This window comes from Phoxinus phoxinus (genome assembly GCF_949152265.1).
Source record: "Phoxinus phoxinus genome assembly, chromosome: 14".
Taxonomy (NCBI): Eukaryota; Metazoa; Chordata; class Actinopteri; order Cypriniformes; family Leuciscidae; genus Phoxinus; species Phoxinus phoxinus.
The window spans coordinates 10,968,837-10,996,781 of record NC_136889.1 but is presented as its reverse complement, the minus strand read 5'-3'; the positions used below and the strand labels follow the sequence as shown (position 1 = coordinate 10,996,781).

At 36.7% G+C, this 27,945-nt stretch overlaps 1 protein-coding gene across 3 annotated transcripts in view; it reads right to left on the bottom strand.

The window, feature by feature from the left end:
• The window catches only part of atrnl1a (attractin-like 1a), a 217,906-nt gene that overhangs the window by 55,467 nt on the left and 134,494 nt on the right, over positions 1-27,945 (bottom strand). For 2 of the 3 annotated variants that reach the window (XM_079635196.1, XM_079635195.1), the window contains 2 exons: positions 24,496-24,557; positions 16,749-16,827 (listed from right to left, as the gene is read on the bottom strand). In XM_079635196.1, coding sequence (XP_079491322.1) covers positions 16,749-16,827; positions 24,496-24,557 — 141 coding nt within the window. Of the gene's footprint in view, positions 1-16,748; positions 16,828-23,976; positions 24,387-24,495; positions 24,558-27,945 lie in introns of those variants that run through there. The other variant, XM_079635197.1, reaches the window with a different exon arrangement.

Here is a 27,945-nt window from a genome sequence, read left to right as displayed (position 1 = left end):
GACACACTGATTGATTTGTAAAATAAAGGAGGTGGAGACTTGTGAGCTTGGTGGGGTGGAAGGTCTCCCGGGGCTCATTAAGCACTTAAAAGCATAATTAGAGAGAAAGAGTGAGAGGGTTGGCCATGTGCTTCTTATTATGCTTTCAAAACTCGTACTTAGCTCTGTGCACTTGTGCCATCACAATCACTCTCTTCTCATTGGTCAAGACTGAATAAGAATAGTTCACCTAAAATGCAAATCACTGAGTCATGTGTGTCTTGAATCACCAGGTTTGAATGAACAGAATTGTGAATGAGATTTGAGAGATAGGGCAAAACGGCGAGATTTTCATTGAATAACTGCTTACAACTTTTAGACCTTTTATTGATCCTTTCTGCTGGTTTTCGTTTTTTTTCCCCGGCTCATTTAGGAAACAATTTACTGTCTTTATAAGTAATTCAGGAAGTGGTTGTCTTTATGAGTGAGTCAATAAATAATTAATTAAACTGATTAATTCAAAGCACAGATTCATTCAGGAACAAAATAAGTGAGTTGTGAAATCATTCCTTCAACAGATTAATTGACAACACTGAAACTACTACTGTGTGTGGCTCTGAAACATTCATATGTTATTCTGCCTTCTGTTCATTTGGAGATATTTTCAATTGGCAGAGCAAAAATGGACAAAGTTCCTGGCAACACCGTGTCCAAAACGGAAGTTACACTATATTCAATTCTGTCGTATAACCTATTGTATAAAAAAGCCTTGCCTTTGAGTAAAAATCTGTGATATTAGCCATACAGTCCACAGCCAAGTCTCTTTTCTAAAAAAAAAACTTTTTTTTTTTAATGGAAGATGGCTCTCAAGATTAAAAGTATACAAAAAAACAAAACAAAAAACATTTGCATTGACCTGGTGTGACCTTAACATACCTCTTGATCTCAGGAAAACGGTTTACTCTTGAGCTTCAATACAACGTTTGAGTACAGCTGGATAATATGAGACGGGTGCGAAACCATGCTGCGTAAAATCACTGTAAATAACTTTGCGTGTGTAGGAAAGAAAAGGTCAAAAATTATATTTGACAAGTGCCTTGTAATCCAAAAGTCTAGAGAAACGCTAGTGGAGGGCAACATTTATGTCGCACAAATAGCACTAGTCTAAGCCATTATAACTTTATGTTCTTTGACAAAAGCTGTCCATTTGTGTGTCTGTATAAAAGGTTTGGAGCTACACTTTGCCTTGAAAAGCACAATTCTTTCATTCAGCATGCTACAAGAAAATTGATAGGGGAGAAAAATAAAAGCTTCCAAGTAAAAGTCTCCAAAAGACAGCCTTGCTCCTAATAAAGACATAAAAAAGCTAATCTTTGCACTTCATTAGTCCAGACATAATTACAAAAACAACAGAAAGCAGTTCGTTTTATTGTTTTCACAATAGTCACATTCATATAACAGAAGACTGAGAGGCTATTCAATCACAAAGTGTTGAAAACACACACACACACACACACACACACACACACACACACACACACACACACACACACACACACACACACACACACACACACACACACACACACACACACACACACACACACACACACACACACACACAAAAAGTTAATATTCTTCAATTCACCTATTCCCATTTGTGGGAGAGTAAAGTGGGGAAACAACATGTTTAACAACATGTTTACGAAGCAAGAAAGTCATTCTGTGTAACTGAGGGTCATTAAGACAAGTGCTTCATTGTCACTCACCGAGGACTACAGATCGTTGCGTGTCTTTTCCAGCCAGATTATTTTGTGTTGCTCTCACAGTGTTCTGGATTTGATGGTACACTGGGGGAGGGGAGGGGCAGAATTTGTAAGCGACCAAGTCACCACCACAGGACAGTTTTAATAAACGATCAATTGAAGTAAAAAAAAAAGAAAAAAAAAAAGAGAGGAAGGAGACCTAAGTGGTTTACACAGCAGGATTAATTCATTAAGTGGATGACTGTACAGAAGGGGTAAATATACATTTCTATTAGCAGAAAGAGCTGTGTGTAATTCACCCACACTAATAGGAAAAAGAATGTTGCTTCCATTACAGACGTAGACATAAACCAACCAGTCAAGCTGTGTCGATCCAAGCTGTGATTCAACATTTACTGCCTTTTATACCGGTAGAATGATGTTTGTAAGCAAATGCAATGCTTGTTTTACACTGCACATGTACATAGGGCTTAAGTGGTCTATATTTATTTTGGCGCCCATATTAACAACTTACAGAATTCACACACTGCACACTATACTAGTCACGTTCTATTCAGTAAATCTGACTGAATCCTGGGGCCTCATGTATAAACCTCATGTAAAAAAACAGTAAAAGTGTTCAAAAGCAGCACAACCACTACAAATATCCAAATTCATATAATTTTTGTTGAACTTCTGGATAATGACTTCATGTAATTTGACTGCTTAACTCCAGAAATGAGTGGAATATTATTTAATGAAATGTCATAATAAAAACAGAGTTTAAAATCATTCTGTTGACTTCATCACTTCGGTCACTCCAGTAAAAGAGTCTATAGTGTGCGGACGATGTGCACATATTTACGCTAATTTAAACTAATTTAAGTTTATTTTTTTAAGTTAAGTCCTTATCCGGCAGTTAAACAAAAATAATATTAATACTATACATAGCAGCTATACATAGTTAGTATACTATACTAATAGTTAGTTAGTATAGTAGATTTTTAATGAGAGCTATAGATTTTATTTATATATATCAAGTTTGTGGTTTGTGGATTTTCTTATTCTTGAAAAGACTTTTTGAACTTACAGACCCCAAATTTAAATAACAGTAAAATAAAAAATTAAATTAATTAAATTTGCAGTGTGCACAATCCAGTGGATTTCGGCAACCTACCGAAAGGTTGGGAGGCTTGTCAAACTACTTGGCAGTAGCTTCCTTTTGAAGCAATCAAACCTTTTAAATCACGGACAATTGCATTTTTGGCTGCAGACTGTTTCTCTGATTAACTGCTCAATTTGTCTTGTAAGAAACTCTGTGGTGTGACTAATGAAAAGCAGCTTTGCATCTCAACTCTGTGAACTCTCAAAAGTGTGTGACGATAATGTGTTCAATCTCTGGCTTTCCATACCCTGAAGGACTGGTTAATTTAACAGTGCGCCGTTATGACAAAATGGGGCCATTGGACCTGATTCATCGTGTCCATAACCAGTGTAGTTGGAAGCAGGGGACAGGACAGGTTTGAAATGTTTCCTTTTCAACCATAAAAACGCATCACTTATTACGGGAAGAAAATGATTTATAACACCTGAAGGAGCAAATAAAAGTTTAACTGTCACATGCCAGAACAGGGAACTACCTCTGCATTTATTACCTACCGTAGGAAAATACAGGAGCATAAAAGTGAATGAAGTAATAGATTTTTAACAGCACAAGACCTGAATCCCACCAGGTCAGAGAAATGCAGCTCTAATTAGACGGTCTCACACAGCAGGAAAAGGCGTAAACAGAGATGTGTGAATATGAGAAGAGTCATCGAACATCCGGCTGGCGTCAGAAGATGATGGATGAGGTCAGTTTGTGGCCAAAAAATGCATTCATTACCTCTGAATATTTACTGCCTGATTCTCCTAATCAATACATACAGTACACATTCACCACCAGCCTCTCTTTCTTTCCCTCCTTCCGTTTTCATCTACTCATTACACACACAAAAACACAGCTTTGACTTTTTAAATCCGATTTTTCTTTGTCCTTCCCAAACAAATCACTGGTCTGCATGAAATACAAAGTTCTGTCATGATACTCTAGATGGCACAGGCTAAAAGGTCCTTAACTCAACATGCTGCAATCACATCATTCTCTCTAGGGCACAGCTGATTGGTTCCCTAATGTGTCAGTAGTCAATGAGCTTGCGAGCTCAAACTTCAATACATGGTTAGCATTTGCTGTATGCTAACGCCCCACCTTCCCCAGCTCCACCTGTATATTGTACAGCAGCAGCGGCATGTCTTACTTGCTCACAGCAGTGTCTCATGTATGTATTTGCAGTACTTGCTCTGCAGCAGAGACTCATCATAAACAAACTGGAGTCTGCCTAAAATAGCTATGGGGAGTTCAGGAAACCAATATAAAACCAATATTTCTATATGCCAAATCTGCAATGACAATGCACCAGAAAAAGGCAGACTTTGTGTAATTGTCTGTAGGTAAAAATGTACAAAAGGTTAGCAATTTCTGTGTGGGCAAGCCAAATTTAAGTTTATAGATTATGTGAACATGGCATTAGGTATATAACAATTTGTATGTGTTTGATGTTATGCACGTTCTCTAAATAAGTGCATTACATATGCGTGTGGTTCTGGCTATATCTTATTATGTTCTGGCAAAGTTTATTAAGTTAAGATTACTGTGATAATGTTTGCCTGTTAAAAATATAAAATGTCCTTGAATATTAATCAAGCATTTATGTGAAGTGCCTATATGTTTAGAAGTGTTTTCAGTGTTCATTTACATATGGCCAGAACTACGCACTTTGTAATATGGCAACAATTAACAATATGACAAACAGTTGACTTCCATCTGGTTCCCAAAAAATAAAAGGGTAAAGTCAAAGGTAGACTTTACCCTTTTATAAAGGGTAAAATATAAAAAATAAATATAAAAATAAAATATATATTCTTTTTTTATATATTCACAATTTGAATTTGATCAAATTGTGCAGTCCAAATGTGCACATGATATTAATGTATATAAACAAAACCACAGATAGATTAGCAACTGCTCTGGCGGCATATCTAAACATTTCTGGGAGGAGTCTTTACTTTCATAGGAACTGTAAAAGACACTCTTCTCTCTTACTTTCTCTGTCCCTGTATGTTGGCTCGATCTCTGTTTTGCTAGCGGGCGAATGAAGGAAGAAGAGGTGCAGGAGAGAGCGGAAGAGTCTCAGATCACAGGGGCTCAGTCATTAGCTCTCCTAATTGTCTCTTCCTGGCATGGGGGAGGTTACCACGGCAGCCGTTTCCACAGCAGCTGTCACCACTTGGCGGGAGAATAAGTGGAAACATAGTGTGTGAGAGAGAAGCAGGGGTTCCTGACAACACGATGCTCAGCACTCAAAGAGAGAAACAGAGGGAAGCTTAGAGCCACAGGGGCACTGCAAGAGACGGGATAAGACTAGGAGAAAGTGAATGAGTGAAAGACTAAAACATTTCACGCTTAGTCCCTCCCTCTCGGTCTATTACTTTCAACATTATTAATATGGAGTGTGGGGCTGGTTCTCACCCACCATGCTGTTGGCTAAGGTATGATAATGCATGTACAGTGTGTGTATAATAACACAACACATTATTGTACATCTTTATAAGGGAAATAAGCAAGGCTGAACTTTCTTGGTTGTAAATATGTAATGTTTTTCTTATGACCAATATAATAATAAATAGTATTATTATTATTATGAATGATAAAAAAACATAAAATAGTACAAATAATTGATAAAACAGCAACAACTATTATTATGATTTCATATTTAATATAATAATTAAAATAAATAAATAATTAAATAGTACAAAGAATTTATAAAAACAACAATTATTATAGTGATCATTATTATTAATAAATCATAAAATATATGAATAATTGATAACAAAAAACACAAAACAATTATTATTATCATCAATTAATAATTATACAAAAATATAATAAAATAATAGGAATAATTGATAGCAACAACTATTATTGTTGTAATAATAATAAACACACTATTATTGTTGTTGTTGTTGTTGTTGATAATAAAATATGAATTAACAACAATAATAATAACTATTAATACTATTACATCTAGGTTTAACTCTGCAAAAAATGCCCAATATCTGAGCCGAGCATTTCAGTAATCTACAAGCATTGTTCATATAAAAAAATGGCATTTGTTTAAAATGCGGTGTAGCACACACAATGAATTCAAAAGCAAACATGCAGAGATTACAGAAGCAATGTTTTTTTGTCAAGCATTCAGCAAATATTTTCACATGAGCGCTTTCCAAAAAGCAGATGACAGTAGGAGTGCCCAACGGGGAAGAAATGTCGCCATGCTGGGGTAAAAGAGCACGATGGATCCTCTGATAACCTCAGTAAGACTTTGATGTATCACAACGCTCAAACACGGGGGAACAAAACGAACAAAACGACAATTCACATGCTTGAACAAGCCGCGGTTAATCTGGTTAAGGCCTGCATTCATGTGCAATTAGTTTCAGCGCTCCATATCGCACAGAAGCATTAATATCCACGCCTGTAGCACTGCTCAATTCAAAGTCATTTAACAGTCAAATCTTTGGAATTGTAATTTGGCCCTCAAGCTGTTCCTGAAGGCAGAGTGCATGTGTCTGTGTGTGAGCGAGTGCGTGCATGTGAGCGTGCAAACATATACGTCACTTTGTGAGTCATATCATCTGAGGCTCTGCCTACTCGCAGAGCTTGTGTATTTGCATGTTACAATTTCCACTTTTTCATCGGTGACCAGTCATTGTAAAGTCAATATGAAATCAAAATAGACTTTTCAGTATTTTATGCCATGTCCCTGGTTTTACTGAGCGATGTTATTAAATGTTATTAAAGAAAATGTTATAGATAACTTTGGAGATGTTTATCTCTTCCTCTGACATGACTTTACGTCTTCGTTGAATATCTAATTTGACTCAAAAATGCATGTTGGAAACAACAATTCACATCTATGTTAAAGTTTTCTATACATTTCAACTTCTAAATACCCTATCATTTACAGTAGGTTTTGCACAATTTCTTTCCTTATCATATTTTAAATAAATGAACTAGAGTACATGAAAGTAGCGCTTTTAAAAATGTTAGTGCTGCTGACATCCAGTATCTGGTTCTGTTGTGGTAATGCTAATACCTTTATGTTATCTCACATCCACCTGAGCAACATCACGCCCCAGGCAATCCAATCATAATATAGTGTGAAATAATTTCTGCTTCACAACAACTGCATTTGTCCTCCATGTAACCTTCAAAGAACAATCAGAGCACTAATACTCACATACCAGCATTCGGTGCTTGACGTTAACTTTTTTTGCTCACCAGCCACTGTGGCTAGTGGTTTTCCAAAGTAACTAGCCACTCAGCATTTTCACTGGCCGCAATTTTGACATTAATACCATGTGGAAAAACAGCCATATGGATATTTTGAATATTATCTCATAATTTGGCAGCAGGAATATTAGGACCTGACACACAGATTCATTATACAGTTAAACATTTGTTTTCTTTCTCAACTGCTTACGTTCACTTAAAACATAACTGACTTTGTTTACAGGCATTTTGTCATTCATTTTGTGTGTATTGACTGTTTAAGCGCACTAAATGAAGCGTATAGCGTCAGTTCTGGCAGGTCACGTTAGTCAAGCTCGCATTAGCTGACTCTCAGCTGATCCACGTCTACCTATAGGAATACGACGCCTATAACAGCATCCCCTTAAGCTGCTTCAGTATTATCAGCAGCTAGTGCATTTCTCAGGAGCTATTACCCTCCTCCATCCCCAGCTCCTCATCCCCGGCATTCTGATCCCCTTTGAATCTGACTAATTTCTCGAATTATGTTGTACATTAAAATATTGACAATGATATCTGCAATACATTCATGCTGGTTCTGCTCGGTTTACCCTAAGAGGGGTTATTGCTGCTCTCCCTGCTCTTATCCACGCTAGGCTGCATGGATGCGCAGGGAGTTCTTGCTCCGAACAGAACCATACCGCCAATCCAAATTGTATGCTAATTGTCATAATATTTAACAATAGTGGTCCTGACAGAAAGAGTGAAAAGAGAACTAAATACAATACTGAGAGGTGGCTTTATGTTCGCGCACTTTGGGTGTGAGCAAAAAATCTGTGGGAATGAGTAAAATTATGCGCAATATGTGCAATCCCATGCAAAATTCAAGTAGCACCAACAATATTCTTCCGGAGCAAATAAAACGAGTGAGTGAGGGTTTGTGCGTCAACTCACTGTCGGAGAGAAGAAAGAGCAAGAAAGTGGAGCTGGTATCGTGTATCTATTCTGTGGAAAAAGAGTATTGGAAGCCATTCATATATTTCAATAGGCTATTGATGTGTATTGAAAAATGTATACGGTATTTAACACTTCATTGCACTTAGTTTATTATTTCAGATACCTTTTATAAAGACTACAATTGAAAAATGTATATATCATATATAAAATTCAACTTGACATCAAAAGGAAAAACACAGAACACAATGTGCTCAATGTACATGTACACATCAACACATACGTGCACACATGCACTCTCACTGCATCTGCTTTCTTAATACAGCTTGACATACTTAGAGCTTCCTATAAAATATATATTACAATTGCAGTTGATAAATGTACATCAAACTAAAGAGTTAATATAGTGAATAGTGTTTAGAGGTTTTTGACTAAACACACTGAAGTGTGTACACTATCATTCAAAAGTTAGAGGTAAGTTTTTTTTTCTAAATTAATACTTTTAAGTAGAAAGGACACATTCAAATAATCAAAAGGGACAGTAAAGACAAAAAAGAAATGCAATTAGGTTGAATTATTTTTCAATTAATCAAAGAATAAAAATAAAGTATCAGTTTTCACAAAAATATTAAGCAGAACAACTATTTTCAATATTGATAATGATAAGAAATCAGCAAATCAGCATCTTCTAATGATTTCTGAAAGATCATGTGACACTGAAGACTGGAATAATGTTGATATATTATAACATTGTAATATATTACAATATTACTGTTTTATTCTGTATTTTTGATCAAATTAATGCAGCTTTTGTGAGCATCAGAGCATCTTTTATATATTTTTTAACATTCATATCAACATTAACATTCACTGAGGGGTGTGTATATATATAGATATATGCCCCTGAACGCCGCTATCAACTTGTGCAATTCATTCCCTCCTGAAAAACAACATCTGGCATCTTGAGTTTTTCTCGCTAATTCTAACAGGCACTCTTAGGACCAACTAAATGCGGAATGATTTGTAACTTCTTGTAGATCCTTATAAATCTTGGCATGATTGTTGTTGCCTGACCTTTTTAACCTAAATCTGTGCATATGTGTTTGTTGGACAGTGTGTGAAAGGTAAGAGAATAGTTTACAAGCATTACAAAATGTGAACAAGATGCTGCTGAACACTCTTGTCATACTCTGGAGGTTTTCTGTGATGATCCTGCAGCAGAGCTTGGACAGAGGCCAGTGTGAACTCAAGCAATGATGCTGTAGTGACAAGCGCTATCTAACCGCAGACCACTGCTCCTGTTACACGCTCTACCTCTACCTTTGCTCACATGTTCACCTGAGGCGACTGCGGCACTAACACGCACACAACCCTGACACAACCTCAAAAGTCAATCTTTTACAGAGAACAAGCACCTGTTATATTACAGACTGCATGTGCAGAGGGAATAACTCTGGCTGTCTAATGCATAACGCATAAGCTCCTCTCTGATATCCACACACACCGCAGTGTTTCTCTCTAAATCTTTGCGAGTCCCGGTCACAAGGGAGAGCCAAACCTTTCATACACACATAACAAAGCAAAATCCAAGACCAGAGGCCCTGATCAAATCGTCCTTTGTTTATGCATCAACACGACAACGTGCAATTGAAAAAGGGATTTCTTCGTCTTGCTGAATGTTATTCAGAGGAGGGTTGAAACTGAGGAAACAATACCGTCTAAGAGAGCATGTCCTCCACCTGAACACTTTCATAATATTAATCACGGCTTTCATTTCCTGAATCAGGACAACCTGAGCTCTGCCATTTATTCTCCACGAGAATGATCGCTATCGCTTCCTGAAAACTCAAAAGTGGGGAAAACGTTTTTTTTTTTTTTGGCTTGGAAAGTGGTTGTTGCTTAGAAAAGCAATCGAACATGGCTTACTTGATAGTACATGTAGAACAACAACTGATAATAAAATACAATTCAAAGTTCAGAGTATACCTTCACAGTCCTTTAAACGTGACGTGCATGATTTTTGGGCCACCAAAATGTTTTCATACAGGTTTCCAGAACTCTCATCTGCCACTGGTCAGAAAAACAGATAGTCCTGTTTTGAAGTGGTTGAGCAAGAGTTGCTAAAACATCCTCAAACAAACAGTGTTTACATATTTTGGCTTTTATTAAAATGGGGGGAAAAAATATATAGTTATTAATAGTCAAAATGAAAGGACTATGTGAGAAAGTTTTTGTTTAAAATGGGGTCAATACGATTTTTATTTTTTTATTAATATTTTATTCATCAAGGACAAAGGTGACAGTAAAGATGTAGTGTTACAAACGATTTATATTTCAAATAAATGTTGTTCTTTTGAACTGTTTATGCATCGAAGAATCCTGGAATAAAAAAATCATATTATAAATAAATAAGCATATTAGAATGATTTCTAAAGGAACATGTGACACTGAAGACTGAAGTAATGCTGCTTAAAATTTTCATCACAGGAAAACATTACATTTTAAAGGACAAGTTCGGTATTTTACACTTAAAGCCCTGTTTTCAGATCGTTTCTGATGAAATAGAACGGTTAAGTTTAAAATTTGGACAGATGCTGCTGTCCCGAGAATTTTCGTTTTCTTTCGCTTTCCCCCCACCTCAACAATGGCTGCATAGGTGCACAGGAATAATCCTTAAACGCATTAAACTTTCATTTACAAAGACGTGAAACTCACCGAGTGGTCAGGGGTGTTCACTGATATGCTCACACAAAAATCGCTGCAAAAGATGCTTTCCAACAGGTTTTATGCTCTCAACGGAAGAATGGGTGTGATGCGTTTGAAAAAAATAGGTCCACAGTTTTACAACGAATGGTAAAACCGTTCTATTTCCTCAGAAACTATCTGAAAACAGGGCTTTAAGTGTAAAATACCGAACTTGTCCTTTAAAATAGAAAACATTTACCGGTAATTTAAATTGTAATAATATTTTACAATTTTACTGTATTTTTGATCAAATGATTGAGGCTGCTTTGTGAAAATAAAAAACATATTTTTTAAAGCATTAAATTCATACCAAACCCAGAAATGTTTAAATTGTTGTGTGTGTTCTTACCATTAATTATTGTGGATGAATTTGGTAAAACATAAAAAAGAGAAAAATATATTGGTAAAACCTTTGAAATGTCAGTCTCTATAATAATAGAGTTTTGAGAAGTGCATCCATCTGTCCTTCTGTGATTCTGACTGCTCTGTTTTGTATGAAGCCTTTTATCTATTATAGATTGTTTCTAAACCACCGACAGTGCATGGTGATGCTGAAAATTACTCAATTGGGGCAAATGCAACATTACAATTTTTTATGGAGGACTTGTTTCTTTGAATCCGCAGTGCTCTATGCTGACTGAAAGCAGGCTAACGTTTATACTGCTCACTAAGCAAACGTGTAATTGAGCAGACAGCCCTGTTCCCCTCTTCTGTCTAAGTCTTCTCTGTGTCATCTGCAAATCTCCTCTGTCAGGTTAAGGAGGCTGAGAATAGAAGAAATAAGTTGATATTTGCTAAATAGGATGTGCCCATTATGCCTAAAGGGAAATGCGACAAAATCATAAGACATTGCGTAAGAGGTAAGAAAAAGGACCTGACAAAATGGACCTTAAAAAGTAAATATTAATTATATTATATTATCGATTTACACATTTTTAAAAATCTGAAAATCACAGGAAATTATTGATAGCACGTAGTACATAATTATTGATTTTAAGTTGGATCTTTCTTCTGTTTATCACAACAGTATCAACCCCCCAAAAAGCCACATGATATTCCACACAGGGACCCACACCTGGGCTTAAAAGATCTCGGACACCATTTTGAGGCATTCTCAGAAGAGTCCTTGTCTTGTCCCTGGGAGCTAAAAGCAGAGGGTGAGACTGATTTTGCCGCTTTGAAGATTGATGTTGGTGTTTAAGACGCCTCTGAAAGCAGACAAGACCTTCGGGCTAATCTAGCCTTAGATGATAAAGACGCTCACCTGCTCGGAGCTGATAGCATGGCACTGCTAGCCGACACTGTAAAGAGCAGCCACCTTTATATGTGGCAATACTGACACTTCAACATCCTCATTTCAGCTGCCAGAGATGACCATCTTTTAAGACCTTATATAACCTTGAGTCAAAGTTTTCGCAAATGTGTACAGTGGCGCTCTATCGGTGCATTCCTAGGGATGTTTGATAGAGATATTACAAGGTTCATATTTGAGATGGCTTGTGCCTTTTCAGGATAAAAACATTGCGGAGAAATTAGCATTTTACGAGAAATTCATCACAAAACTGAACTATAACTGAATGATAATGAAATCCAATGTCATGATGTTATGCTATAATGGAATTCATGCGATATGAGATGATATTTACACTGTGTAACAGGCCAGATAAACCCTGGCTTCAAAGATAAACAGTGTCAAAGATCACCTCGCTGTTTGCTATTCTGACCAAAAAATAAGAAAAAAAATGTGTATAAAAAAATCTGAAGCATCATAATTTTAGCGCAACTTCTAAATATTTAACAATGAAAATAATTGAAATAAATAAACCCTGTAAACATATGCTAATCCATGTCTGAAGGAAATGGGACTATCTTGTTAAAAATAATTAATTTCTGTAACAGGGAATTATACTAATTACCATACTGTGGCAGAAAGGTCAAATAAACACACCCACTTCAAGCATCAAAACAACCTGATATTTCAGAAATTAGCATCAATTCATTGTACTTTGTGCAGGCGTATAGGGGTTTGGCCGATCGGCGTGGAATGAGCCACTGTCAAATGATAAAATTTCCCAACATCTGGCTGACAGGGGACGCAGTGTGTTTACAACTGAACAGGCGACAAGGCGGCAGTTGGGAATAATCCTCATTTGGTGGTGTTGCTGTAGCGCTCTAGATTCATCTAGAAAATACAGTGCATGTTTAATATGACCAGGCTAAATATATTTAACAATCACGTCACTTGGTGTTCAGTTTCACTATGTTTGTCTGGGCCAATGAAAGCTTGTATTAACCAATGCATGAATTATAGAGCAAAAAACAAACAAAAAAAAAACAGAAAAGTTAAATACGCAGGGTCTTTTTTTGTTTATTTATACATTTATGGCAAGACAACAGCAAAACTTAATGAGGTTAGTTGTCAAAATAGTGCTAAATCCCAGTCTGCTGGGGGGAGACCCTATTAGGAGATGCATAGACATCTGTACAAGACGTCTTGTGCATCATCATTAGAATTTCAAAGTGGTTTTGATTGTTTGATCTCATATCCAGAAATTATTGTTGGGAGAGTAATTATCATAAACCCAGTTCTAAATTTGTTTTCCACACTCTCGGTTATGATCCATAATTAACTATACTGGAGAGATTACATTATTTCTTCCTTTTTCGGATGAGGAATCAGCATGGAATTTCTCCCATTGGGAATTTTATGGATTTTAAGTGCCAATGCAAAAAAAAAAGCACAGCTACTCTATATATTACTTCCATCCATGTGCCGACAGACTGAGACCGATTTCCCCTTGATCGCAGCTGCAAAGAAATTATATTACATTTGGTGGAATGAAATGAAAATCCCCCCCTCCCCCTTCAATGTTTTGCACTTTAGAAAGGAGGAACGAAATAATGAATTAAGCCCATTTGAGGATATTGACTGATTCCCTGAGTGCTCACGGCGCCGTCCGTCCGTAATCTATCTCCGAAATAATCATTCATGCTCTAAATACATCAGAGAGAGAGAGGATCATAAAAAATACACCATTCAGCTCCATTGATTTGCATTGTTAATTTCCCACTTGATGGCTTCAGAGAGAGGGAGTGATGAAGGGGCAGCAATGGCGGGCTTGAAGTATCCAACGCGGCAAATCACAAGATAGCCGCTGTCAGCAATGAGGCTTGACAATGAGGCAACACAATTAAGCAACAGTAGGGAGTGGAGTGATGCGGCTCTCCATAAAACTTGCGAGATCACAACTTATCAGCCTCCACATAAACAAAAGCACAGCAGAGATAAAGTCTGCGCTACAAGATCTTTATCAGATGCTACAGCCGGCCAAACACGACTTGGCTGTTTATGGATATGACTGGAGCGGTGTGGGACAGATACCGCTGGATCTGACATCATCACTGCCTGACACCTGAGCTCTGTTGTGTTGGGTCGGAATGTGAAAAATGACTGTGGATGTGTGCAGCAGAAAGAGGTTCGGTGGAACTACAGCGGCAACAGCAGGGCTTGGCCGATATGTGACAGACATCATAAATAATGTAGACATATCAGCTAACTAAGATCCGGACACAGCGAAATACACGATGCACATACACACACAAACAAACAAACAAACACGTAGAGCTTCCATTGTAAGAATACTTTGCAGTTGCTTTAATATCAGTGGAGTAGCCAAATGCCCGTTCCTACTTTCTCTAATACAGCAACATTCAGAATTGAAGACTGGTTCTCTTAAGATTTATTACATTTTATTTAACTGGCCACACCCACATTTGAATTACGTGTAGTGGAATTTACTATTTAATTACAATTTAAAGTATTCCAACAGGCATTGTGAGAGACAATGTGTTCTTCCACCCTAGTTCATAATTTTGTCAAATATCTAAAAATAAACTACAAACTTCTATAGGTGATATTTCAAACATAATACTTTTCTGTCTGTCTGTAAAGCCTATAAAACCTTAACATTTACTCAGGATTCAAAGTTTTTCTTGAAAAACCTACCTTTCATCTGTGATGTTTTACTTTATTTTAATGTTTTATTCTAGCTTTATGCATTTTTTAATCAACCCTTGAATGTGGGGAAGTTTCATAAAAAAGCTTTTTGAACAAAAAGCTGAGAAAATCAAATTCTTTGACAAAGACTATGTCCGGATTGGATTCAGAACGATGACCAAAACATAAATGGAATACATTGAGTCCATCAACATGACCAAAGCTTGCACAGTCCTATAGCTCTTTGTGGGTTTGACATTTCATTCGGTAACATTAGGCAGTTTTGATTCATTCATATGTCATTAAATGTTTGAAGATCGTGTTAGATTACATGCGTGTAAGCAATGCTTCTATTGCTTGTTTCGGTTTCATAGCTTCTTTTGGATCCAGAGATTTGGTACTATTTAAGAAGATGCGTAACAAAGGCCGACACTGTATAACAGCGAAAACATGTATCGCCAGAAAAACTTGTCAATGGTGGGAAAAGTTGGTGCACAACACAGCTACAGATAAGCCATTGCATCGAATCTTGCCGTTTTTATTCAGTGCCTTGCACCACAAATGCTGCATTTTTAAAGCGCCGTCAAATTGAAAGGAGCACTTTTAAAAAGCAAGTCTAAAAAAAAAATAAGTCTCAAAACTCATGCATTCAGTTGCGCTCCATCTAGCTCTCTGAAAGGAAGAATGTGCCCTGTGTGAACGTCCTGTTATACAGCTCAGACCATTTTGTGCTGACCTGAACTGAAACCCCCCTGAACAGTGTTGACACAAATTGCTGTCTGAAGAATTGACTTGCAAGGAGCCACCGAGGAAAAATGAAAATGAGGTCTTTTTGACATGTACTGTATAGCAGTTACTTAATTTCAACTGGTGTGAAGTGTTTTGAAAATGAAGATTGTTTTCATGATCAGGGATATCACTCGGGTTCTCATGCCAAACCCTACAATGAAGTACACAACACTCTAAATTGATTCAGTATTTAATGTAGCTTTCTTATCAAATCACATTGTGCTTCCATTTCTCTGATCAAAATGGCTTTTCGGGCACTGAATGAAGTGTGAAGCTTGTTTTTCATTTTATTTGGTTTAAACTATTCCATTATATAAATGCTCGTTCTACAAGAAGATATTTGATGAAAAGAAAAACGCGCAACTGTGACAGCCATCGCAGAAAACAGCATGCATTTAACTCCGATAAACCCACACTTACGGCTCTCGATATGCTTTCAATTACAGTGGCCTCGATTACTGTATTGATTATGAAACGCTCGATGACAACTCGTTTGCAAATTCCCATTTGCATTTACGTAGCCTCTAAAATGACACAGAAACGAAGAAATAAAAAGAGAGAAAGCGAGAGAAGGTGGCATCTGTTGAGGCTTTTAGACAGATAAATCACACTAATCCGTCCGTTTTACATGAGCCCCGTGAGGGTTAATTGGTTTTGTGAAGACGGGTAATGAAGGAAAATTGTGGTGTTTATTGTTGCGCCTCTCTCATTAAAAGAAGGCAGTTCGGCTGGCATGCGGGTGACATTTACACACCCATCAGACACTGGGAGGAATGCGTTATAAAAACGAGCAACTTTACCCAGTGTCCTCCCATCTGGGCACAGTAACGCCACATGACAGTGAGTTTCATAACCTATAATGAGGTTAAAGTCATAAGACGGTTTACAAAGATCAACCATACCCAGGAGCATCATGGGAGGTCACAGATGGTAAAAGCAATAACATCCTAGCTAATACAAACCTGTAAATGCAAATGCATATGGCCACTCAAACACATTGAAGCTAAATTGCCTTTCATCGGTTACACAAACTGCAAACTGAAAGACCGGCCCAAACTCGTGCTATTGGTTGAGCCACTTCAGCTCTAAGCCTGAAATCATGGGCAACATATAAAGAAACCGCAGGCAATAGCCAATACAAGTATGGACATGTCAATGAGCACAGGAAGTGCTAATGTGCAGATGTTACCTCTCTCCTGCGTGATGCCCAGCACGTCTGTTTGACTTTCCAAACCACAGCAGCAACCAGCAGCAGGGACAGGAAACAGCTGGAGACAAGACACATGGAAAATCAATAGATCAGTCAATCAAATAAGATTCATGAGTTCGTAATTGCAATCGTGGATAACATTCCACTAACCTTCTAGGCTGGACTGTGGACAGCTGTTACATATTTGTATTTCAAATCACACAATCAATGATAAACAAGTCCATCCAGCATGAAAGAATCAATGCCGTATGGAACGGACCGTTGCGTCAATCATTTACGCAATATCTTCCAGTGCAGTGAAAAACAAGCACATCTGCACTGCAACAGGTCTGATTCCTCTCGCACACACACACAGACTGCTCAATGGCTATTTTCAGCAATTTAGATGATGTGTGATGTTATAGAAAGTCGACCTTGAGTAGAACTGGTTGGTGTGAAAGGACATCTAAAAGCAGAAATCCCTCTTTGTGTTTTACTTACAATTGGGGGATAAATGCATGGGACTAAAGGAAAAGGAAAAAAAAAAAACATTTGGTGGTCATACAGTACAATCTATTTGGTTGTTGTTGTTTTTATCCTCGGTTCACGGCCAGCACCTGCTGCTGAAGTATGATAAAGCACCGGTGAACAAATGTCAGGATGTGTGCCTGTAATGTGGGAGGATTGAGTCACATTATATATATATAAACACATTAAGACAATCTCCTCTAAGACCTACAAGTGCTTGACTTTGTAACAAAATTGTTTTTATATCCTGTAATGTTTTCTGTGGAACTGTGAGCAACCCTAATATGTTGCATAGCGCAATTATCCATAACGCTAAAAAATCAACTGCAAAAGCATGTCAATAAAATATCAATATTGGTGTATATTATATTATGGCGATTTTTTTTTCAAGGTAAATATGATTTCTCATGTCATGACCCGTTTAAATGTTAACAACTTCAAAGGCACTAGTAAATTCAGTACTAGTATTGCAGTGCATTGTAGAAATGTTTTGAAAAATTCTGTTCACTTAAAATGGTATACATGGTAATCAAAGGGGGGGTGGAGCTTAACAAAGGGTCAAAATACTGACATGAACATCAGAGGAACAGGGGGCAACTGGGGACAATGCCATCTACCCATCATTCACATTCAAACAGAGCCTCCATTCAGCCAGCATTATTACAAATACATACCATCAACACCACAGAGACATTGCCTAGAGGAAGAATGTTCATTCTCAAATTAGACAATCTGAGGCTTTGTGAGGCTCTGCAAAAATATGGAATGTATAATATAAGTATATGGGGTATTATACGATGGCAAATTTGAATTTGCACAATGGGAAGGGTTTGAACCCTACTGCAAGTGCACATCTTGGGCTCTAATATTGTTCTCCTAGTCTCTTTGCTTAAGCACCATATATTAAGGGGACTAGCTCATTACATCTGAAGCTGTTCAAACGCTAAAATTAGCTCTGGACTAATCATAGTGTAGTTGAGGTAATGCAAGAGCCAGAAACTGCCTTTTCAACCATTTCATCTACCATATTTCAAAACCCAATCAGCACAAGTCAGAGGTCCCTTATTAAATCTATTAATGATGAGGGCAATTAATTCCTAACGAGCCGGATAATAGTTCTAATGGATGGAGAATGAGGCCCAATACTGCCAGAGCACTTTCACTGGGAAAGTTATGAAAGCACATTCTTTTAAGTGGTATGACGAATGTCCTGATTGAAGGTAGACGCCATATTAAATAAAAACCAGAATGGCCATTCAAGTGGACATTTCATCTGGAAAAGAAATGTATTTGTATCTTGTCAGATTTTTTGTGTGAAAAATGTGCTGTTGTACCTTTAAAGCATGCCAGCATATCTATGACAACTTAGCAACATATCTACCCCTAAAAGGTACATATTACTACCTTAGAGTAATATATACCCTTAAGGTAGGCCTACTATTATGAACCTTTTAGTGTATAAGTGGCCAAGCTGTTGTTTTTTCCTTTGTTAGTAACTCAGTGTTGAGTTACAATTGCTGTACATATTCGAGTGAAGTGTTTTGTGTAGGAGAGAGAGAGAACCAGTTTTCAAAATAGAAAACTTTAGAAAAATGGAACTAATTGTCATGCAAGAAACCAGTATGAGCTTTGTGACAAATTCTGACCCATCTAAATGTCACAGCAGAAACCGAGACACCAGGAAACCTTCTTCCAATCTTCTATTGTCCAATTTGGGTGATCCCATGTGAATTGTAGCCTCAGTTTCCTGTTCTTAGCTGACAGGAGTGGCACCCGGTGTGGTCTTGGGCTGCTGCAACTCATCTGCTTCAAGGTTCGATGTGTTGGGCATTCAGAGATGATCTTCTGCAGACCTCGGTTGTAACGAGTGTTTTTTTGAGTTACTGTTGCCTTCCAATCAGCTTATACCAGCCATTCTCCTTATCAACAACCCCAGAGATGGTTGTGCGCAAAAATCCCAGTAGATCAGTTCCTGAAGTACTCAGACCAGCCCGTCTTCCACCAACAACCAGGCCACGTTCAAAGTCACTTAAATCACCTTTCTCCCCCATTCTGATGCTCAGTTTGAACTTCAGCAGATCACAGTCACTTCCTGCATCTATTTGTCATCCCACCCCAGTCCTGCTTATGTTTATGAGTCACAATAATGCGTAATCTTGCATTCACTCGCTCTAATAGGTACAGAGGACAAAAGCCCCATTACACCCAAATCAGGAGTGGGAGAGACACAAGTCAAATGAATTGCCTCCAGTCGCCAGCCAGTGAAGCACAGGCATTCAGGACGTTAATAACATCAACGGCGATATGAGCACGCTCACTCAGCGCTTCAGCCCGTGGATGACTTCTATCCTGACGGAAGCCAGGAGGAAAAAAAGAGAGGTGGATGAACGTTAATCAACATAGGGAGAAAAAGAGTGCGTGTAATTGGGCTAAACCGAATTGCGGTGTCACCAATTAGCTGGAGGAGTGGGCGAAAGGCTTAAGCGGTCTTTAATTGTTACTGTTTTTCTTGCTCATTTATTGGAGCTCTAAGAGAGCAGAGACGGCAAAAAAGAAACTCTTCAAAGAAACCATATTCAAAAAGCCCTTTTCTAAGCTAATGAGGGACTCCAGCGAAACACCTTTATGTTCAAAAGTACAAACTTTGCTCAAAGCACAAACCAGTTACTGTATGTCTGGTTTACTGTTACTGTAAAAAGGGGTTCTTCTAAACATACGTACACTATGTATTGTTCTTTTATTCTCATTGTACCATTTATAATTTTAATTGTCTTTATTTTCATGAATACTTTTTCTACCTAATCTGTGTAACGGTTTCTTTGTTTAGGAAGACAAATATTTGAATGGATTGAGGAGGAAAGAACCTCTGGGATGAGAATGACAGACAGCCGAGTTTACATACTGATTAAAAAGCTCATCAACTTTATCAAAGCTAGATGAAACATAAAGAGACAAATATCCATCTACGTGTTTTAGGCTTGCAGCATACAGTCTCTCAGGAGGGTGTTCTCAAATTTTAGGAAGATTTTGAGAAATGCACTTCTAATTAAGTTTATGTTAGGAGCTGGAGGTAATATGCTAATCAAATGTATGAATAAGATGATAAAAAAATATATATTTTACTGGCTAACTTTAATATAATAATTGTATTCTTCCACAAAGTTTTTTTGACAATATACTATAATGCTGCTTTCCATTTAACAGTTGCTAAATAAATAAATAAATAAACAAACACAAGTGAGGCTTTGCTGATGTATCTTACATATTTTATATGTGAAAATATCTTGAGCTTGTGTTACCCACAAACCTTAGCATTTAACTAAAAACCCAGTCATATTGAGAATTTCAATAATGCTAACTCACTGATGATTTTGGGACTCTAGCACTCTATGTACAAAGATTATGATAAATATTAAGTTGCAAATAAAATGCATCAATCAGTCAAATTTGCATTACTTGATGCAACATCAAATGATAACGAGACTTGTTCAGGCAAATGTTTGCAGATACATAATGATGTGTAAACCACAGTAAATGATCCTCTAACTTGCAGAACATCCTTGTTTATCCTCTAAAATGTGCTTGATGGGACACCCCTCTGTTGACAAATAAAATGTATAGATAAAGAGCATAGTCATCCCACATCCAACTTTGAATGGAACAAATTGTGAATGCTGAATGAAGTTGATATGAAATATAATTGGCTTTAATCTCTGTAAGTAGTTTACCAGGCCCACTTGTGTTCCGCTAGAGAAGTGTTTGTTTACCTCTTTAGCGTGTCTGGTGCACTGTGGTATATCCATCATCCTGACAGCCAATCAGGTTAGAGAGTCAGAGTTACACGGTTACTGTGACATCCAGACATAGAAAATGCTTCAAATGCCAAAAAAAAAAAAAAAAACTGAAGGGAATGTGCACTTACTTCAGTAGCAGTACTAGAGGCTGACCAGTGTGTATATATTGTCATATAAATATTCAGTTAAATCAATGCAGGGTCATTTCACTTATATTCAAATGTTACACAGTTTTGCTCTCGACAATAGACTGTACATACAGTAAGTGATCTTCTTCCGGTTTTTATTTTATTTTATTTTTTTATACTTTCACATTTCTGGACACTGTATCCAGTTCTATCGAAAAGAATAGTCTCATTTATTTTTCTCCAAAATCCTACAAATTCATAAACAAACTGTCAGCCAAGCCACGGAACCAAAGTACAAAGAAAACACTGACGGCTTAAGTGACGGAGCTCCAAATCAATACTCAATGCTACTTACTTCTGTTTCACAAACAAACAGCACTATTCATCCGTGTAATTAAAATAACTTAAGTGTGCCAGTGCAGCATACTCTATTTATTTACCACAATAGAATATTTTCCACAGAGCTTGATATCTGTTTTGGCATTGTAAAACAGTCGGTCATTTGACTGAACTTCGGCTTTGAAAGTACTTGGCTTGAGCTCCAAGTATACTCACGACAGAGAACCAGAGCTGTGAATCCACAGCCAGAAGATATGAGGGAGTGAGAAAAAGAGAGAAAAAAGGGGAGGGATATAAAGTATACGCACCAATCTCCCTCAAATGCCAAGATGAATTACATTAGACGTGTCCCTCGCCTGCAGAAGACTAAATGCACACCAAACAACAAAGCCCTACAGCCTCTAGCTTCAACTTTGATATCTATCAACACACTCCCATGCCCATAATTGCGAAAAAAAAGAAGTGTACTCGCTATTCATACTGGATAATATAGCCAAGAATCTGTATAGCATACATCGCATCCCGGTTGCCATGACCTCAACCTTTGTGAATGTCAGGGCATACGCGCTTACACAATAATATCCGCTGGAAATTACTCCACACAAATATGGATACATTCAAGATAAATGGCCAGTGTCAAAGTTACAGTGTTATGGTGCATTTCCCAGCACACTCCATTAATAAAACCAATAAAGCTGTGTATCAAATAAGTAAAATGATTATAATGAAAAACGGCATGACTAAACCATAGCAGTTTACCCTTATGTCAGTTTATTCATAGCGACATTCTGTTTTTCTGTGATAAGCAAATTGATATGTAAAGGTTGGAATGACGTTACATGACATTTGTGTTGACCTGACAGTTAAAAATCCCACCGAACACAATACAGAGGCGGCTGACAGTCTAGCGCGAGCTTCAATATTTATACATTCTGTGGCAGGCGGCATGTTATTATTTATACAGAGTAGGTGGCATGTAATTATTTTGCTGCACTTTGAGGCACTTTAAACACAACTGTGGTCACTCAGCTCTGTAATTTGACTGTCCGGATGTACAACAAGCATGGCATTTCTGAACACATATGACTACTGAAAACAAAAAATGAAAACATGCAATTGCAAACATCTTGTGCGTTCACATAAATGGATTTTTCCATCACCTGCAGAAATGTGCAAATAGTTCTGTATGCTGTTCAAGTGTCAAATTAAAAGTAGTGCAGATTCACCCTTAAATGCAAAATTTTAAATGAGTAATTGTTTAATATATAGCATTAGGCAATATTAATATATTTTTTTTAAATTAACTATATTCTTTTTTTTTGGTGACATATCCCTTTAATACTGTATATACACTACCACTAAAAATGTTGGGGTCAGAAAGATAAAAAAAAAATGTTTTTCAATAAAAATATTGATCAGAAATATATAAACATTGATCAGCGGACATAAACAGAAGCTCAACCGTGCAGCATGACACGAGAATAAACACCATTGGTTCTCGCATGTCAAGCAAACATGCTTGAGCTTCCATTTACCACAACTATGCGAGTTGATGAATGTTTATATGTGAATAAAAGCCTAAATTTAATCTGTTCATCATATAAAGCGATCTTGTCTCTTCAGAAAATTTAGACTACATTTATATGGTTCAGTTTTACTATCTCTTTATGAACTTTTTGAAGCACCAGTGGTAGTTGCGTAGCGGTCTATGGAGGGACAGAAATCGCTCAGATTTCATAAAAAAGATCTTAATTTGTCTTCCAAAGATGTACAAAAGTCATCCTGGTTTGGAACGACATGAGGGTGAGAAAATAATGACAGAATTTTTTTTGGCCGAATTATGCATATAAGCTGACATTTCTTATTATTATTAGTTGAAAATAGCCATGCTGCAGTGTAGAGTACGAAGTTAAAGTTAGTGTTTTTTTCTTTAGAATGTTTGAGGAACAGCATCTATTTGAAATAGAAATCTTTTTTTTAGCTTTAGAAATGTTTTTACTCTAATGTTTGTCATCAATTGAACGTGTTCTTAAAAGCGCAGTATGTAACATTGACAGCTAGTGGTTGAACTCCTCCTCAGACTTGACACTCATGCAGGTTGCCAGATTGAGGACATACAACATGTACAATCGCCATTGAATATGGAAAGAGACGAGCCTTAGACTTTAAGTTGATCAGATAATGTATACGTTTACAATGTTTTCGTTGCCGAGGCATTTTGGGTCAGACAGAATCTAGGATTTCTGACCCAGTTATTTTGCTCACTGCAATGGGCTGGGTTTCCCATTAATTGGCAACCCTGGCTGTTGAAATATTATTGGGTATATTAGCAGTATGGGGGATCGCACAGACCAAAACAAAAACAGACATTCCAACACGGAACGCACATTTCAAAGTAGGATAACTGGCAGTAGCATTGATTTCCAGAGAAAAGTATTTAAACTTCATTTCTTTAATCTCTGCAAACATATTATGGTACTTTTATGCTTTAGTACAGTCAAACATACAGCACCTTCAATAATTCCAAATCAAATAAATAATTATACTATATACTAACCCCAAACTTTTGTATGGTCATGTACATTCATATATTTGTATTTTTATATCACAGACGTTATGCTTCTACTGGATATATGCACCTATTATGTTCTAAAAAATATTAAAATAATATATCATAAGTTGTGGGGTTACTCATTTCCCAAAAATGAGGCATTATTTGGCTTCATCGCAGCCAACACAATTACACCTATTGTGCTTATTCATCAGCCAGCTTTCATTAATGGCTTCTGGATGGTGAGGTTAATGCATCCTTGCATTCTCAGCAAGCTTATCGCACTAAATTCCAAGACCTAGAATTAAATGCATTTTTACAGAATAAGGAAAGGTTTAATTTATTCACAAATATTGTTCTGTTTAATTCCACAGAACATTACATTTAAATGAATAAAGTATTCATACCTGAAAAATGTGACGAAGAACTGCACCAAGTCCATGATGCTGCTGTGCTGAGAGAAGGATATCTATGAAAAAAGAAGAAAAAAGGTGGTAGAGATATTAGATTATTACACTCCTGTAAAATATCACATTAAACCATTACTGAGGGATGCCCAAATATATTTAACATGGGACATATGGTCTTTTGACAGCCTTATAGTCATATTAAAAAATAATGGGAAAGATGTGGCTTGTGTGACACACAAAACACATCGGTTTACAGTGCATTGGAAATGAACTTAATTCAATAACTGTTTTAATCACCAAATGGCTTTACATTTAAAGGGGGAAAAAATAAACATGCTGGGCTAGGTGACAAAAAAAATAAACTACTGTTGAATCATGTTTAAAAGCTTTCTAAAAAAACAGATGGCCTATAATAAACTTGACATATAATTTAATCAAGTGCTCATGTTGTTGATCTAATTTAACTTGAATTTGTTGTGCAACGTACTTTATAACAAACTTTCTGTAGAATAATAAATGCTTCTAATCAAAATAATTTTGACTTGACATGCAAGTAGTTTTATTATATATTCATGGCATATTAATTTCTACAACTTGGCAAGTTTTCTTAGAAAACAAGCAGCATGAATTTCCCCCACACATAATATCTCAAGTTCAAGTTATTCTAAAAGACTCAAAGGCTCAGATTTTTTTTTTACAAAGAACAGCTATTATCCACATTATGGAATATTATAATCCACATAATGGAAAGCAATTAAAAGTAAGCTAATTATGCAGTAAAACATGTATTTATATAATTATTGAGTAATTAGAACTAACAGTGTTAGTACAGTATTGAAGCTGCTAAAATACTTAAATGTTTCTCCATATTAAAACTAACATAACTGAAATTTGAAGGGCTACTTATGTCCTGAATAACTATGATTGCATTGTAAACAAAACTCTATTCTTAGATCAATTTAATAATGCTTAAAATATCAAAACAAAGATCGACTTTATCATAAGTATCATTAATATTTAAGTTATAATAACTGTCACACGCCGTGGCTGTAGTAATAGTTAGAAGACGAAGGAGTATTCAAATAACACAGTTTTTTTAATAACTCCATTAAAGTCACCATGAAATCAAAATTGACCATTTTTATTTTGTACGTTTATTATAAATGATTTATCCGTGCACATCATCATCATTATTATTTTTCTCGAAACGGGTGGGGCTTTTGTTATCATTATACAAACTAGAGTTTTTATTAATTGGTTATGATCATGAATGTTACATTTGCATATTCTATTGTACGAATAGTTATGGAAAAGTGTTGAGAAGCAGTGTCATTTAAAAAAAAAACTTTATTTATATCAGGAGTGTTTATGTGGCTGCACACGAGAAAGAAAGCGCACGAGATGAGGCTGCTACAATGCAACTATTATGACCATGGATTAACACACATACGCAGTTAACCAAATAAAAATTTATTTTCACATTGCATGACAGTTGCAGTACAGCTTCAAATCTGCTAATAGTCAATTAATAGCTGCAATAGTCAATTAAATATACCTATGTATAACAAACATATAAGTTGTGATTGTATTGAAAGAGTCCCGAAGCCACTGGGAATGAAAGTATGTGATGGTTAATTCGTTAAATTACACAAAGTACCATGTACCAATGCATAACTGTAGATAGTGTTTGAAATCACTGGGGTTCAGTAGATTAACATTTCTCCCCGTCTTCCCTTACGGAAGCTGTACAATAACCAGTCTGTTATATAAAATGCATTTGATTTCTCAGCTGTTGCAGTCAGCCCCACAAATAAGATCCTTGGTTCCTGTCCATTCGCTGATTACTTTAGCTACATGACCGAATTATTTGCCTTTTCAATATCTGAGGCCACTCACATCGATTGCTTATGAGAATCCAATACATAATTCTCCCAACTAAACCCATCTAAATCTTATCCGCACTCCATCTCCATCTAAAAATCGACCATCTGATAAAAGAAAATGTCATTTTATGATTGATTTGTAAATGTCAGATGTTATCAGAGTGATTTATTTTTCAAGAAGTGGCGTGCTTTAAAAGTTCAGGCGACAAAATGTGTTTACTTAGTTTGAATGAGTTTTGGACTTGCACTTTTCTTTTTCTTAGAGGACACGCTTTTATCGAATGCAAAAACGGAGCCAGGTATAGCGTGGCAATTACACACACACATACAGACGTTACTCACGGACCCTCTCTCTGTCACGTACTATGCAGGAAGCAAAAATTGAGCGCTGTGTGCATGTGTTCATGAGTGGTGCACAGCCAATGATCATGAACAGTGACTAACATCTATGAGACATTTCCAAACGTCATAAACCTGCTGTTATTTCTGGATGGAAGAAAGAAGCATTAGGTTAGACGGAGAAGAGCGGATGGGGAGGTGTGTGTGCATGCAGGTGGAAGTGAGGGGGTTGGTCAGCCCTTAAGTGATTTACTGGCATTTGCTTTTTGCAGTGAAAGTGCATGACAATCAAAAACTGAAAGAAAGAAAGTGTTGAGAAAAGCTGATTTCTCTTGCCAGAGGGACTGGCCGTTAAGCGGGCCGAGCTAGTGGCTGGAGCTGGTACCTTTACTGAAGTGCTCTTGACTCCTCCCCACTCCTAATTTTTAGCCTTTTACTGTAAACATCATGCTGGCTTGAGAGCGGTAACACACAAATTGAGACAATCACCATTAGCAAATCCTTAAAGGTACAGATGTTTTTTTTTTTTTTTTATTAAAAAATAATTAGTAGCGCTTTTGAGAAATATGGTTAAATAATGATATGCACAGGAGATGAAGACTCATAAAGTATGTTTTATTGTGTATAGAAGCGAGTCACCCTCTAACGGGTGGCTGCATTATGGTGCACATAACTTTTCTCATGACTGAGTTGCTGAAATGTTGTGTTGCCGGGTTTCAACAATATCTGATTAATTATCAAATTATGTTTAAGGGAATCTAATTTCTCTCCCCAAAAGGAATCATTTGAAACCATTCTCTTTTCTTCACATCTAATCTCTACGGACTTTACTGGGGTGTTTGTAAAGAATGGACATGGCATATGTTACAGTTAACATAACTTCTAATGTAAAATTAAAGTGACAATACATGCAATCAGATCTGAATATGCAAGTGTAGTCTGGCTAAAAAAAATATTAATGTATGAAATACATCTTAATAACAGGTGCAGAAGGGTTCTATAATACTCTAAGTTTGGGATCAGTATAATTATTTGTATTATACTTTTAAAGAAATTAATACTTTTATTCCACGAAGGGAAATTAAATAGATAGTGATAGTAAAGCTTTTATAGTAATATATAAATAAATATATATTTAAAATAGATACAAAGTTCTGTCATGAAACTCTAGATGGCGCAGGCTAAAAGGTCCTTAACTCAACATGCTGCAATCACATCATTCTCT